General features: G+C 42.0%; 1 protein-coding gene across 1 annotated transcript in view; it reads left to right on the plus strand.

The window, feature by feature from the left end:
* The first annotated feature begins 301 nt into the window (after positions 1-301).
* PHACTR1 (phosphatase and actin regulator 1) overlaps positions 302-15867 on the plus strand; it is a 140532-nt gene continuing 124966 nt past the window's right edge. The window contains 1 exon segment of the mRNA XM_042809000.1: positions 302-548. Within this exon segment, the coding sequence (XP_042664934.1) occupies positions 302-548 (247 nt within the window).

Below are 15867 nucleotides of genomic sequence, written 5' to 3' on the forward strand. Positions count from 1 at the left end.
TTGATAACTGTGGAACGGGCTGCACTAGTGCTCATGCATCCTGCCTGGAGACCTGGGGAGGGGCTGCCAGAGCAGAGACAGGGAACGGGAGGAGGGGAGCGAAGGGAGGATGCTCACAGCGTGGAGGGGACACGGAGCATCCTCCAGCCCAGCCTGGCTGGATTGGTGGAGCAGCAGGGTCGTGGGGGGCAGCCGAGCAGGGGAGCGCTGCCGTCTGCTGCCGCCCGCCTCCCCTCTCCCCTAGCCCTCCCCGTGATCCCTGTGGCGTGTGGCAGATGAGCACCAAGGCAAGAGCGAGCGGATGGCGGCTTGCACGCGCGCCAGGCAGCCTGGGATGCTGGCTTTTCCTTCTCCTGGCAGCGGGCAGGGCTCTGTTTCAGGCATGAGCGGAGAGAAACCTAAAAAGAATGCTTTCTATCTAGTGAGGATGAAGCCACTGAAGGAGCCCGCCACTAACAGCAATGTCTCGTTCGTGCTACACTGTCACATAGGCAAGGAGATCAAACACATTTGCAGCAACTGCAGTCGCGGGGAGGAAGCCCGTGACGGTGAGTGCGGAGATGCTGTGGGTGTAGGAGCGAGCAGGAGCATGTGTGCTGGCATGGGCTGCGCGTGTGTGCTTGTGTGCGCTCCGCTCGCAGCCTGGGATCGTGGCGTGCCCTGCACAGAGCCCGGGGAAGCAGGAGAGCGAGCGCGGGAGGAACGCACTGGGCATCGATTCAGCGTGTCGATCAGAGGAGTGCCAGTAGGGACAGGTCCCCTAATTTGCCACAGAAGCTTTGTGCTAGCAGTTAAGGAGCCAACTCTTTTTTTTTTTTCCTTTTTTTTTTTTTTTTTTTTCCCCAGTTGCTATAGAAATTGCTGTGTGTATTGATTCTGTTTTGTTACCATTCCCTTGAATTTTAGATTGGGGTTTCTGCCTTGATACATCAACTTTTTCCTCATCGTGCTGCAGTAGAGTTTGCTTGACTCAACTCAGTGTTTGGAAGGACTGCTTTGCATGGAATCCGGCTAGCATGATTTTCACCATGCTGTCAAACGCGTGGGGAAAATCATATTTTTATTGGAGTTAATACAGTGTTCTTCATCAGACAACTGTTCTCATCCCTTCCCCCTCTCCTTTTGGGACTGAGCAAAATCTCCAGAGGGTATTCAGAGAGTGACGGTATAATCGATCGCAGGTGTTGCTAGAGGTACGTATGTGCTTTTTATGGTTTTGTGAATGCCAATATTTGAAGTCAACGATGACAAATTATTCGGATTTTGCCAAAGTCAGCAATTAGGTGAAACTGAGAACTAAAAGAAGGATAAAAGCATTCAGGCAAAAACCAGCCTCGCAGATGTTACCTACATTCCTGTTCGATGTTGTATTACTTTGTCTTGCTGTGTGGTTTTTCATGTTACTTGGGATCGAAGGCGCTTGCTTTAGAGCTCCCTAACTGATGGAGTAGGCGGATCTCGTATTCTGAAGGTCAGGGAAAGGCTTTTTTGGTGAGAAATGTGAATATGAAATTATTATTTTCTGAGCTGAGGCTTCTCAGCAGTTGTTGGCACTTCATTTTTCAGTTTTTGTCTCTGAAACTGATTGTCACACATTTTATTTAACCAAATCTGGCAGGATTTGCTTAGTGCAAAAGAAGGAAATACTGTTTGGAATCTAATGGTCTGTTGTCAACTACAGGTTTACAGTTTAATTAAGTGACTGTGGTTTTGCTCGTGTCTCTTCAGGATCAGCATTAAGATAGTTTTTCTTGGATTAAACCACAGCTAAAGCAGAACAAAATTGCTTTCAGTGTAAAGGGTGCAGACACCCTGGGAAGCCTGGAAACCCACAGTGGGTTAAGCACTCTTACTGCCTATGCCACTACAGCAAAATGAAGAATCTGATGAATGCTATACAAAATGTTGAGTATTTTCTTTCCTCTTATGTGCTGCTGGTGACAGTAAGCCCCACGGATACTAAATGAAGAGCTATGCACAGCAGCAGCAGGTGCTTCATGCTGTTAGCATAGATTATTTATCCTTAAAAGCAAATGAAGCCATTTATTAAGAATATGCTCTCCTAGATTAATTGAATTGATCTAAAAGTCGACTGCATCTATGTCTTTTGCTATTTTTTTTCTTTCAACCCTTTGGTTTAAATCTTAGCACAGTAAGAAAGCAGCATTGCTTTCCTCCCTTTTAGTGGAATATCTATGTACATGGATGCTTACAAACAGACTAATAGATATACATTTAAGAACTTTACTTCCTTTTTTTTGTTTGATCGTTTAGCTTCAAACTGTTAGGTAATCTGAGGGGAGAGTATGCCTCCTGGAAGGGGATAATCAAGCAACCCCAGAGAGACAAAGAATAGGGCATGGAGGCTTCAGCCACCAGTCTTCCAGAGCATCTCATCCACCCATCTCCACCTCCTCATTCTGTGGCGTAGGATTTCATTCACCTCCATGCAAATAACTTTCATGGTCATCATTTTAAAAGGATGTAATAACAATACAACCTCACTGCTTTCCTTTCCACCAGCATACACAGCTGTTAGTTTATATTAGAAAGTAAGGAAACTGTAGTCTCAGGTTTGCTGGCTCGACTCTGACCTAATCGTTTTTCAGGCTGGTATCTCCCTGGTTGGTACCAGTTCTAGACATAGAAGTTTGGAGGGAAAGGATTATCTATGAACTGAAATTATGATGTGATTGTGGTATCAGCAGGAAAGATAAGGGGTATCCATGGATATTCCATATCCTGTATGGAAAAGCAAGAAGGGATATCTGGGTGTCCATGAAGTTGTATAGCCTGAAGATACCAAAAGAGGGGATAGCTTAGTTCTTCCTGTTAACAGAAATGCACACCTTTTTCCATCATTGCCAACTTCACTGTCCTATCCAAATCTTTATATAGTTTAGATAGGTTTCAGGCCTGCAGCTATGTTCATAGACCAGGTTGTAGCTCCTACAACCTAGGCAATTATTCCATTTTCTGGTACTACATACAAAGACCAGGATTCAATCCTTAAAGTATAGGCAAGCCAGTGGAGTACTATTGATTTAATGCTGAAATACCTTCCAAATCTAGTTGTGAATCCTGGATTCTAGTCATGATTTTACTCTGCTTTCTCAGCATTGACAAAACTGGGGAAGGAAAATTCATACTGAAAAAGACAAAATCATTCTAAGGCCACTAACCTATCTAGCAAAAGGCACAAGATGAGAGCAGAAGAGATAGCAGTGCACCCAAAGGAAATGCTGGAGGCAGGCGCTGAGTCCTATGGTATCTTCAAAGGGAGGTCATTTAATTTGGAGAGAAGTTGCTGAAGGAATTTGGACATGCAGATGGACTCCCTGAAGTAAGGATGAAGGGACGGTGTGGATGCAGCATTATGATGAAGTAAAAAATGAAAAGGGAAAAGCTCAGAGAGGAGTCGGAGGTTACAAGCATGCCAATGGAGATGGGAAATGTTTTAGCCATCACACTGAAAGTCACAGTTGCATTTAATGCCAAGTTAGTCAGAAAATAGAAAACAGAGAGGGGTGTATAAGGCATCAGTACTGAAAACTTCGGTGAGCAGAAATGGTGTTGCAGCAGAAATTTCTCCTTGTGAGGGAAGAGCGAGGTGTTTGGTTTCATCCTGTGAAGTCTGAGCGGCCGTAGAATATCCAGGGCAGAATGTCAACAAGGCAATCAGACATGGTAGGCTGAACTGAGAGAGAGAGGTCAAATATACAAAGGCATGAGACACCCCAAGGAATAGAAGAGCAATCTGCACTGAGCGCTGAATGCTGCTGGAGTGCTGGGAGGGAAATGCTGGGAGAAGCTGGGTGAGGAGTTACAGAAGTCCCAAGAAGGGCAAGAACTGGGAGGACAACAGAAGTGGAGGTATTTTGAAACTACCACAGGTATGGAGGGGGATGAAAATGCTGTCCGAATGTAAACATGGGAAGGTGGATTATAAACTTCTAGACAACGGGGAGCCTGAACTAGAAGAGATCCAGATGCACTGAGTGTGTGCGATGCTAACCATCACCTCATATGTACAAAGTACTTCTAAACACACTGTGATGTCAGAGGCCTCTGGGAGGGCTGTGGTGCTGCTGGGCCACTGAAGGTGACATGCTTATGAGCAAGGGAACAGTAGTTATGGGGACAAATAAAGGGAGAACACAGTGGCTGGATTTTTCATAGACTGAATCTAAATCTTGGCCTCTTGCAGATGTCTGAGCCTGGTTCTGAATGTCTGTTTAGATACATCTTTACTGTGGTGAGAAAACTGTTGAGAGTAGAAAGTACCCTGAAAAGATATGAGTAAGTGAAGTGGGTTACTACTGGTTTTTGTGCAGAGGATGTGGCAAGAAATCTCAAGTGGAAAGCAGTTACGTAACTGTGTATTGGAGCAGAGGGAGAAGAGTGCACAGAGAAAAGTGATTTTTACTATCATGAAGACAAGACTTTCTGCTATTGTTTTCAATTAGAAAATTTGAGAACATTTACTTTATCATCTCTTAAGAGACTGTCTCTGAGGTGATTATTTTGCTTCCCACAAAAGTAACTATTAAATGAAATAGTTATCTTCTAGAAAAGCAATAGTCCTTGCAAGAGCTGTGTATAAATGTAAGTTTTTCTTCACTAATTCTCACATTATATCCAACAGTAGCTGCTCTTCCATTACCACCTCCAGAGCATGTGCAGTGTGTGGCTATGAGGCATTGCAGTCATTTACAATTGTCCCTGTTCTATCTCCTAAAATATTTCGGAGAATAAAAAAAGTAAACCTCACAGAATGGATAAGAAGAAAAGAAAACCAGCACACCTGGTCCTGCTGTGAAGTGTAGGAAGCTGAAAAACATGCTTGGGGTTACAACAGCCCATGTAATTATGCAGTGTGTGTCTTTAGTCTCTGAGGGATAGTTACCTTAAAGAGAGGGGGAAAAAAAAGGCATGAGCCTTTCACTGTAGGGTGAAATATGTCTGCTTGACAACACAGATCATAAAATAAACTAGGTTTATTTTTGTAAGTTGAACTCTGTAGTGTTTGAGATGAATGTGATGCTGTGGCAAAGGAACCTGATGCAGTTGAGCAGACATTTTCTGCACACCAGTGGTGCCAGGAGTCTGACAGTGCACCTTGCCCCCACCAGCATCACTTTCTGCTCTGAAAGATGAGTGCCCTCAGCATTTTGTAGGATGAGATAAATGTTTATTTCTAGTAAGAAAGGTGTGATCTTTACTCAGTTTACCATCTTCACTGACGCAGTGGGATCAGTCCTTCACCTTAGGAAGCTTGCAGTGAGCACGAGCTTCATTCTCTTCATATGGCCATCCTTCCAGGAGCTTCATGACACATGGGGACAAGTCCATGAGCTGCTCGTGTGTCTGTGGCAAAAATGTCTGTCTCCAGAGTAAAGCAGCTGTGTACTCCATGTGTGTACATGCTGTGAATGGTGAGGGGCATTTTGCCAAGAGGGTTGCACTGGTAGTCACCCAGGAGAGCTCTGGGATTGTCTGAGAGAGCCCTAGAAGATGCCTTGGCCCAAATATAGTTTACACTATTGACCAAAACAATGAGAAATGTGTAGGTAGAATTATAGATAGTTCACTTGGGTAAGTGAGAGTATGGGTGAAAAGGCTGTATGCAATATCAGGTGCCCCAGGGTGGAGGAACGTGACTGTGGTGACAATCAATGCACAGCCAATGCTGAACTTCTGCAGGATTTTCTGTTTCATCTGGATGTATATAAGTTTAAGGGATCTGATGGAATTCATCACAAGGTACTCAGAGGGCCAATTTCATTGCATGACCTTTCTCAGTTATCTTCTCTCAGTTATTTTTCAATGGTCTTGGGAATCTGGAGACATACCAGTTGACTGAAAGCTGGCTAACATTGTTTTAATTTATGAGAAAAGCAAAAAGGAAGACCCTGGTAATTACAGGCCTGTCAGCCTGTCACTCTTACTTCAATGCCTAGTAAAATCATGGAAAAAATCATGCTAGGAGTTACTGAAAAATGTCTGAAGGACAGTGTGGTCATTGGTCACAGTCAACATGGGTTCGTGAAAGGAAGATCCAGTTTAACTGACTTAATTTTCTTTTATGAAAAGATCACCCATCTAGTTGACCAAGGTTGATGTTGTCTTTTTGGATTTCAGTGAAGTTTTTTGATACTGTTTTTCACAGTATCCTTCTGGACAAAACGTCCAGCAGACACCTAGGCAAAAACATAATGCAGCTGGTGAGCAGTTGGCTGATGGGTCAGGCCCAAAGGGTTATAATAGTGATGGAGTTACATCAGGCTAGCAGCTAGTTATTAGCAGCGCTCCATTTTAGGGCCAGCACTCCATTTTAGGGCCAGTTCTCTTTAATGTCTTCATGAATGGCTTGGATGTAGGAGTAGAAGGTATTTTGGTTAAGTTGGCAGGCAATATTAAACTAGGAGGAGCTGTTGACTCCATCAAGACTGGAGAGGTCTTACAGAGAGATCTAGATAAATGAGAGAGCTGTGCAATCCCCAACTGCGTGAAGTTTAAGAAGAGCAAGGGCCATTATTTTCCACCTGGAAGGGGGCAACCCTGACCGTACAGGGAGTAAGATGCTGGAGAGAAGCCCTGCTGAATGAGATTTGGGGATCTTGGTCAACAGCAAGTTGAACATGAGTCAGCAGTGTGCCCAGGTAGCCAGGATGGCCAACTGTATCTTGGCTTGCATCAAGCATGGCATTCTTAGCCTGTCAAGGGAAGTGTTTGTCCCACTCTATGCTGTGCTGTGCAGCCTCACCTTCAGTACCATGTGCAATTTTAGGCACCACTGTACAAAAAGGGCGTAAAACTATTGGAGAGTATACAAAGGAGAGCCATAAAGATGGTGGAGGGCCTAGAGGGGAAGATGTATAAGGAGAGACTGGGGTCCCTTGGTTTGTTCAGCTCAACATAGACCTCAGTGCAGTCTATGGCTTCCTCACAAGGGAAGTGGAAGGGCAGTGCTGATCTCCTTTTTCTGATGACCAGCGATAGAATGCGAGAGAACAGCATGAAACTGCATCAGGGAAGGGTCAGGCTGGATATCTGGAAAAGGTTCTTCATCAGAGAGTGATCAGGCACTGAAACAGCCTCCCTAGGGCACTGGTCACGGCACCGAGTTTGTCAGAGTTCAGGAAGCATCTGAACAACTCTCTCAGACATATGGTCTGATTTTTGGTGGTCCTGTGTGGAGCCAGTAGCTGGACTCAGTGATCTTTATGGGTTCCTTCCAACTCAGGATGTTCTGATTCTGTGATTAAATCAAGCTTACATAAACCCATGACCGTCCTGTGTTTTAGGATGAAAATGCCTGTGTTACTATGGGAGAAATGTAAGCAGCGTCTTCTGGGCTGTATCATTAATGTGAGAAAATTTAAAAATAACAACAACAAAAAAAGATGGAATTGCTCACAATGGCTCAAATTCCTTTTGTTTTTATTACACAGTGTTGACATATAAACGCTGATAAGAGGCCACAGCAATCCCTGTTGTCCTTAGAGTGCAGGCAACTGGCATGTTTCAGCCCCATCTCTTCTAGTTGATTTCTCTCTTTCTTTAAGCTCATAGCTCCATTGCCATCATTTGAAAGCATCTTACCACCCTATCCTCTATTCAGAGAACCAAGTTGAAAGTACTGGGATATGTAAGCTTCTTAAATATAAACGTCAGGTTAACACTGAATACGCAACAGAAAGATTGGTTCCTTACGGGCAGTCTGGAAAAAGGAAACAAAATGCCTGTGAGAGCGATGAAAGCAGTACAGCATTTGCTATACTTAACAATTACGATCTTTTCTAGGTATTTATTGTATTTCTGAATAATATGTCTAGTTTTAGATCTTCTGTATCAAGGTAAATATGTCAGCAATATAATACAAAGCTATTTGTTAAACTGCAAAGGGCTGCAAGCTCTTCAGTCTTAAAGAGAAGGCAGTGTGTAATAAAGGGGCAAAGTGCAGGGGGAGGCACATGTAATGGAAGGGCAGACTCTGCTTGCTCTGCTGTTATCAGAGCATTTGGGACCATCTGATATCAACCTGCCCAAAGTAGCCTGGCGTTCTGCATCTTTTTACGTGATCCCTCTGTCCTATTTTGCGCTCTGATCCCTGCCCATGTGTGCAGTTAATTTCCTCTTCTGTGGTTTTTTCTTGTCTGAGTGCATTCCTTACTCACTTAGAAATGTTTTTTTTTTTAAATACTGGTTTGCCTAGGTGGCTTCTTTCTCTTTTTAAGAGAAAGAATTGGGATTCTTCAGAAGTAAATGAAATTTTTAGAGATCAATTTTTTTGAATTAAAATCAATTAAAATCAATTTCTAGAATTCTGATCATTAATAACATCACTGCCAGTCACAGCCAGAAGCAGGAAAATATTGGTTATGTGGGGAAGCGATCGGAACAGAGACTCCAAATCAGTGTTCTGTCACAGCAGCGCTTTTCTTTTCTTCTCTTTTTGTTTCATATTTTCAATTTGCAACTGGTGCTATTTTGTATCAGTTCATGCTATTATAATAGCTTCTGCCTCTGCTTGGAAATAGCTAATACCACATTATGACAGGGTTCACTTATGAGTTCCTTGACTAATGAACAAAACCTATTCTTTCAAGTATACTGTTGTATATAATGTTATCACACAGGATATTACCTCAGCAATAGAGGTATTGTTGTAGTGCATGAGTTTATTTCTTGATCCATTTCAGTGGCTTGTAGTAAACGCGCAGCTCTTCCTCTGTATCACCTAAGATTGTCTTGCTTGTAATAAGACAACATTCAGCTTCCTTTTGGTGCCATCTTATTCAACCACTCATTTGCCAAAACAATTTCAGTGTAAGTGTGTATGATACCACCTTGCTAATGCTCTGCTGGGATGTCCGAGAGTTACTGTATGTGGTTGTAGGCTGGTAAGTTGATGGTGCCACGTCTCACACGTCATCCCAAACACATCACCCAGCATCAGGGCACAGGAGCAACTGAAGGGAAACACCAAACTATATGGTGGTCAAGTGTGCAGTCTGGTCTGGAATTAGCAATCGCTTTCTTAGAACGTGGAGAGTGCTGTGACATTTTTCATTCTCTAGATGGATGCAGCAAAGCTGCTAAGAGGTGAAGGCTGGGATGTACTTGGAGGCCCCACATTTTCCTTTGTGAATTTAATTTGTATGTTTAAGGAAAAGTAATGATATTCTTGACATCGCTATGAGCTGAAAAACTGTCCCCTCTTTTTTTTTTTTTTGGCTCTTGTGAGGTGATGTGAATCTCTACTTGTCTGTTGCTTCTTGTCGTAATGTCTCAGGAAGGATTGGGGGAAGGAACAAGGTAATGTCTGATCTTGTCACGGTCGTCTCTCCATGACTTCCCTGGCTTTTGGTCCAGTTTAATCAAGATGAGGTAGATAGTAGAGCTGTCAGGTCATTTCAACGGATGGAAGTGTTGGTTAGAAGTCTTGAATGTAACTGAGATGTTAAATAAGTAGACTAGTCATTAACTACATCCCAGCAAATGAACCGGGTCTCAGAATGCCACTATGGTCGACTGCATTCACAGGCCATGTATTAGACAGCGTCTCTGAAGTATTTGTGACCCATGTATTCACATCCACACAGACCATATCCATGGTTCCTAATATCATTAGTCCATGTCATAAGGATTGTGGCACTGGCTTTGTCTCTTTACACATCCATTGGGTGCAGCTACTTTGACATTTCTGATATTCAAATGCTATTGTAGCACCAGTGCTGTGGGTTTTGTTGTTTTGTTTTGGTTTTTTTAATGCTGAAATCTTGAACTCTTCCTCCCGTGCACCAGCAAAGCAGGATGCTCTCCTTATACTAGCACACCTGCTTTATTCATTAAATAGCCTTGAAATCTGGGTTCAGACAGAAGTAAAAGCCAGGTGCAGAGACTTGTATGTATCTTAGGCTATTTGAGTCTGAAGCATGCCCAACTGAGAAATAGAAGAGTGAGATGACTGAAGTTTTCATCAGTATTTACAGCCCCAAGGTAATTGTTTGCTGGTTTATAGCCATGAGTTGGAAGCTGAGTTCCAGCTGTCTGCTGTGGTGCTGAAGAAGGGATTTAGTTCCCGTTCCAACATCTGAATTGAGAAGAGCAATTTCTGCCTGTCTGTTTCTGGATGCCAGTCTTTGAGTCCTCCAGCAGAGGTTGGAGGTAGTTAGGCACAATACCTAATAGAGAAAGCAGGGAGGGACTCATGAGGTTTGGTTATGTAGCTTCCCTTCCCTCAAAGACTCTCCCTAAGTGGCAAGTGTAAACAAGCTGAGATTAAGGTGTTTTTTCTCTTCTCCTTCTTGTATGTCTCAATGAAATACAGGCTGCATTTTGTCTGCATTGTTCAACTCTAGGAAAGTGCTCGAGTTGCTAATGTAGAATTGACTTTCTGTGCATTTCTATCATCATGCAAACTTCATTCTCCTTATGCTGTGCATGGAAACCCATCAGCCTAATAGAAGATGCAGGGATCCTGCAGTTACAATCGACTGATCGATCGCTCTGTATTCATATCAAGTTGGCAGAGCAGCCAGTTCAGTAAGCTGCAAGGTGATTGTCAGTTCAATAATACATTTTCTAGCATTACACAAGAGTGTGAGAAAGACACTTCAGGATTGCTTTTATTTGAGTTCGTTTTCTTTTGTCAGTTTTTCACCCTCAACCTCCTTTACAAAGTGATCTCTGTGATAAGTACAAAAAGTAAAAATTAAAATTGCAGGTAAGATAAATTCCGTATGAAGATGGGTGGTAATTTTAGAAATGAGCTGATTTGAGCTAATACAGCTATTGCCTGTGTTTTGTAGACAAAGATGATGATGTTCTTCGCCCTCTACAACAGTTAATTTATTTAATTTTTGTGCATTATTATTGCATTTTTTGTTTACCAGTCTCTATTTGTATATGTTTGTCCATAGGTATCTTTAAGCATATCTGTTTTGTCCTTTCTTAGTTTGTTTCCTCCTAATCACCACAAACCTTGTAAAGCTCGAGATTCTTGGCCAGATGTCGTGGTTGTGGCCAATCTCTTGCTTGTGAATCTAAAACAAATGCTGTTTAAGTAAAGAGGTTTTTGAAAACCAAGTGTGTGTGGCAAAGACTCCAGCTTAGTTGAAATGGTGTATATGCCAGTTTGCTCAGCTTTCTTCACAATCTGACATTTGACTTGATAGAAAGGAGTCCCTGGTACTTTGTTGTACAAACACTTGGTCCAAAAGAGACTGGTACCCAAAGTTGAGAGTATTGTGCCCCATTGAGTTACATGAACAGAGGCAACTGAAATTGCCAAAAGCTTTCTTTTCTTTTTGTTAAATATCTGCCTTGCAGCAGAATCTTGATAAATTTAAGAGGAAACCTTCAGCAGTTAGGGAAGACAGATTTCATCAGTTTGTTATTTGTCCACTGCCAGCAGTGAAAGGGTAAAAACAAGATAAGTGTTTTACTGTAATGAATGTCGTGTTCTGGTTGGCTTTTATCTTATTTCTGTATTGAAATGAAATCTTATGCAGATGCCTGCTGCAGTTACCTTCATGATACTGCAAAACGAATTTTGCTGCCAATTTTGTGGTCAAGTGGCTCTTCATAGGCACACTCCAGTGTGCCTCTGAGATGTTCCACTCAATTCGTGGCACGCAAGATGCCTTTGGTTTCTCTCAACCACCACAGAAAGGGGCCATTCCCATCGCTACAAATGAAAGCACCCATTAAGACCAAAGTGTAAAGTCTTCTCCACCGATTTGTTTTTTCTGTATGTGAATTTTAGCATGCCCTTAGCTTTGGACAGTGAAATCCTCTGACCTCAATAAAGAGGCAGGTTTTAGCATGCAGTCAACATGTCCGAGCCCCATATGGGAAGGATCACACATAATGAAGTTCATCTTCCTTCCTCTTTTCCCTGCTTTCTCATTAACATGATCATCACAAGGAAAGAGCAGAGGGCTCTATTTTTTCTTCATTTGCCAAATTTTGACCGATCTGAGGACAAAATATGATCCTAGTCCCCAAGATGATCATCCAGTCACTAGATGGCTTGGTAAGGTAACCTACTACTTGTGACCTTTGCCTTTTAGTTTGGTATGGTCAGTGTTTCGTGTGTTTCTGCAACCATTATTACCAGGCATAAAATTGATGGAACTATTTCAGTAGGTTTTTCAGTGTTAATGTTTTCTTGACTCCTTGAGGTATTTTTTCCCTTTGCTGTGATTTAAACTCTTTCTCATTTTCTGAGCTATTTCTGGTTTCTGGACCTGGAATTATTCATGAACTTCAAGCTATGTGCATAGATCCTATCCTTGACTGTAATGTTTCTTAGGTAGGTATAAGCAACTTGATAACTTGATCAGCTCCATCGTTTTAAAGGCAGGATAAATAGCCTTATATGGTCCACTATAGTCAGAATAAACAAAACTCAGAGCCTTTCCTCAGAATCTGTGGGGCAGGAGAAATACCCCACGGATCTCAGCAATCATGAGACATCCTAGATGCTAAAAAAAAAAAAGTGAAAAAAGTGAAATCACTGTTATGAAATCCACACAGAAATACGTCACATATTTTAGCCAGCAAACCAGCATGCTTTATTCATGACTTTAAAGGAGCTGTCGGCGTTTTCTCCCTTTTGAGTATTCAGCTCTGAAACTCAAGTCTTTACCATGAGGGCCTAAACAGAAATTTCACCTCAGCCAAAAGTCTAAACTAACCATCATTTGAATCAATAAAGGAATTCCTATTCTAACGTCAATCAGAGAAAACCGTATGTAGCTATTTTCAGGTAATGAAAGTCCTTTTAATTCTTGAACATGGATGTGTGGATACAAGCTGTCTCTATTGACTTTTCTTCCTTAATTTTTTTGCTAGGCTCTTACAGATTTTTGTTTTGTTAATACTCATATTTATTCTCATATCATCTTATTGGAAGTAATTCCACCCTGGGAACAGCATTACAAATGTTAAATCTTCTAAACTCAGTGGTGCCATCCTACTAGTATCACCATAAAAGTAAAAAATGAAGCGTTTAATTACTTTAATGGCCAGAAGAGAAAGAACGAGTTACCTGCCTTTAAGAGCTAGAAAGTTCAAACCATTTCCTTGTAAACTCTATACTGAATCTCTTGGGAGAAAGCAACATCTATTTCTGTTCTTTAAAGAAGTTACAGGGAGTTGGCCAAGAGGAAAAGAGTAATTATACCAAATGCACACTTATAATGAGCATGAATATGACTATTAAGGAAACATAAAAATCAGTAACAAATTTAGATGGCCTTTTAAAGTGCACATCTTTAGTAAGACAAATTAAATTATTGGATATTCCTATTCTTAAGAACTTCAGAAGACAAAGATCAGAAATCGTTCACTTGATCAGAAAGTCTCCTACAAAATTAGAAGCACTTAAAATATTTTTTCTAGACTTTCTCAAAATAAACAGCCAGCCTTTAGCACTAGCAGTTTTTTTGTGGAAAGGCTGAGCACTTTGCATAGGGAGAACTTCCCACTGACTCCCATTGTACAGGGAGCAGTGAAAGATGCTGTGCTGTGTCTGCCTCTGCCCAAATGGCAACTAGCAAAATGTAGCAACAAGCCTTCAGGCCTCCATGGAACACACTCTTTTCTTGGATTCCTTTTATATTTTGCAGCTCTACAGAATTTGCAAGTCAGGCTGGTATAAGAGAGAAATCCAACCACAAAAATGTTATTACCAGCTCCTCCAAGAAGACACTTTAATCAGTTGCAAGGCCTTCACTGAATCAAAATGTGTAAAAATATGAACTAGTTCTTCACTGGAATACATTTTAGAGTTGAAGGTACATGGATTTCTGTGCTGTTTTCTTGTTGTGTGGATTGAAGACTTGCCTGGAGGAAGGCAGCTTCTCTGCTTCCATAGCATTGAGTTTGGAGAAGAATTTGAGTTACAATTAATGAGACTTAACTCTGTGTTTGATGAGCTACAGGATGACTCAGAAGTGGTTAGGACTGCCTCTTGTGTTTAACAGCACAAGCATCTGTACAGAGGCAGCCCTGTGCCATTGTTTACAGTCCTACCACCAGGCATTAGATCAGTTACTGGTGTTGCCAAGTTTTAAGTAAGATGAGGGTCACCAACACCACTACAGCAGCGTTGCCTTATAACATTTCTTTTGGTGCACAGTGTAGAGCCTTGGATTGCAGATAGTCCTGTGTGAATCATGCTCAGCATTCTCCTTTGAACTTTTTGGTGTTGAGAGATTTATTCGCCTTGTAAACTTTGCAAATTACTTTCTAAGAAGGTTTAAAAAGTAGTATTTTTAATATTATGTGCATGGTTTAGTAGGCAGTGTGATTCCACCTTCTGAACAGTTGGTTTTCAGTCTCAGAAGCTAAATGGATTGAATGTGCACTCGTCCAGCTCCTGATCTGCTTGTGCTTAGAATCTGCTTAGCTCTTCACGTGCTAAAACACTCTTGGGAGAAGAGTCTTTTTGCTCACGGATGACCACCCTGACTATTGGGAGCCATGCTTCCACTCATTCTTTCTTTCAAACCCAGTAGGTCTTGAGTTCATCTTCACAGTAATTCAGTAGGAGAGATGGGAAATACTCTCCCATCCATCGCAGTACAAAGTCCACTGGTGTTCCCAAGGAAATGTTGGGAACATGGGCTTGGACTTTCACAGGAGGATGAAAGAAATGGCCTTGTGATTCTCCTGTCTCCCAAATAAATGTTCTGTCTGTTCCAACAATAAGTTCTTCCTATCTCATTATTCTTCCTCTAGAGCACAAACTATCATTCTCCTCTCTTTTCCATTTAGGATGGGTAGAATTCCCCTTCCTTTCAAGCTGAAGCTTCTTAACAAAGCACGTATTCCTGGGATGTGTGGAATTGCTTCCATTTAGGCCTAAGAACTCAGGTTTACTTGTGCTGGTGCTTTTTTTCTCTTGGCTGCCATTTGGTTGTGCTGCACTCCTTGTGGCTGCTCCTAGTCCCCTTTTGGAGCAGCTGAGTCTCTACATATTGTGTGCCCAAAAGAGGTCTGTGGGTTCTGCTCCTACATCCAGGCACTCAAAAGCAAGGAGCTGCAGCACTGTTTGTTGAACGTAGCTCTAAATCTATATGTAATAAACACTTAGGAGGTGGGAAATGCAGTGAGTAATGAGAGCAATAAAGCAAAGACAAAACAGCTGAGATCAGTGAAATGCAACGATCCTTATTTTCTATAATTACAGCAATTATGTAGCTATTAATGACATAACCTGATAAAGCGCTTTTGTTGCAAGCCAAAATTCCGCGCATTATCTTAAAATAAGGGAAATGCGTGGTGTTTTGAGAGATTTCATACCAATAAAGACCTATTTATAGTGTAACCTACACTACAGTATAGTTTGCAAAGGCTAAAAAATGGCTTTCAGATTGCAATCGGCATGAATAATTAACGTCTTACGTCAAAGTGTGGGGAAGTCGGAAGCAGGGTCCTAAAGGGATTGGACTTCTGAAGCTGTTCATTGTGCTTCTATTCCAAGAGAAATATAAACACTGAGGTAGAGGGATCACAGCAGAGAGCAGAGCTGTACGATGGTCTGATACCTGTGCTGAAATGGGCAAACACGAATGGTAAGAGATTCAGTTTACACACGCAGTGTAGAGTGATGGCACACCTGGGGAGCGGTAATAATTGGCAGTGCTTTAGAAAGGGGGAGTGCTACTTAGCATGCAAAGAAACGCTACTGACAGTCACTTCATGGCTCATAAACCCACTGTGCCAGCCCAGCCAGTGGCATTACAAATGCAGACTTCCAGTGGGAGCTGTTGTCAACCAAAGAGCTAATCATCCCCGTCTGGCAAGAGTGCCTTCAGTCTGCTGTACGCCATGCCTTGTCTTTCGTTGAGA

This window comes from Centrocercus urophasianus, unplaced genomic scaffold (genome assembly GCF_019232065.1).
Source record: "Centrocercus urophasianus isolate 14NV4802_14NV808 unplaced genomic scaffold, USGS_Curo_1.0 seq_11, whole genome shotgun sequence".
Lineage (NCBI taxonomy): Eukaryota > Metazoa > Chordata > Aves > Galliformes > Phasianidae > Centrocercus > Centrocercus urophasianus.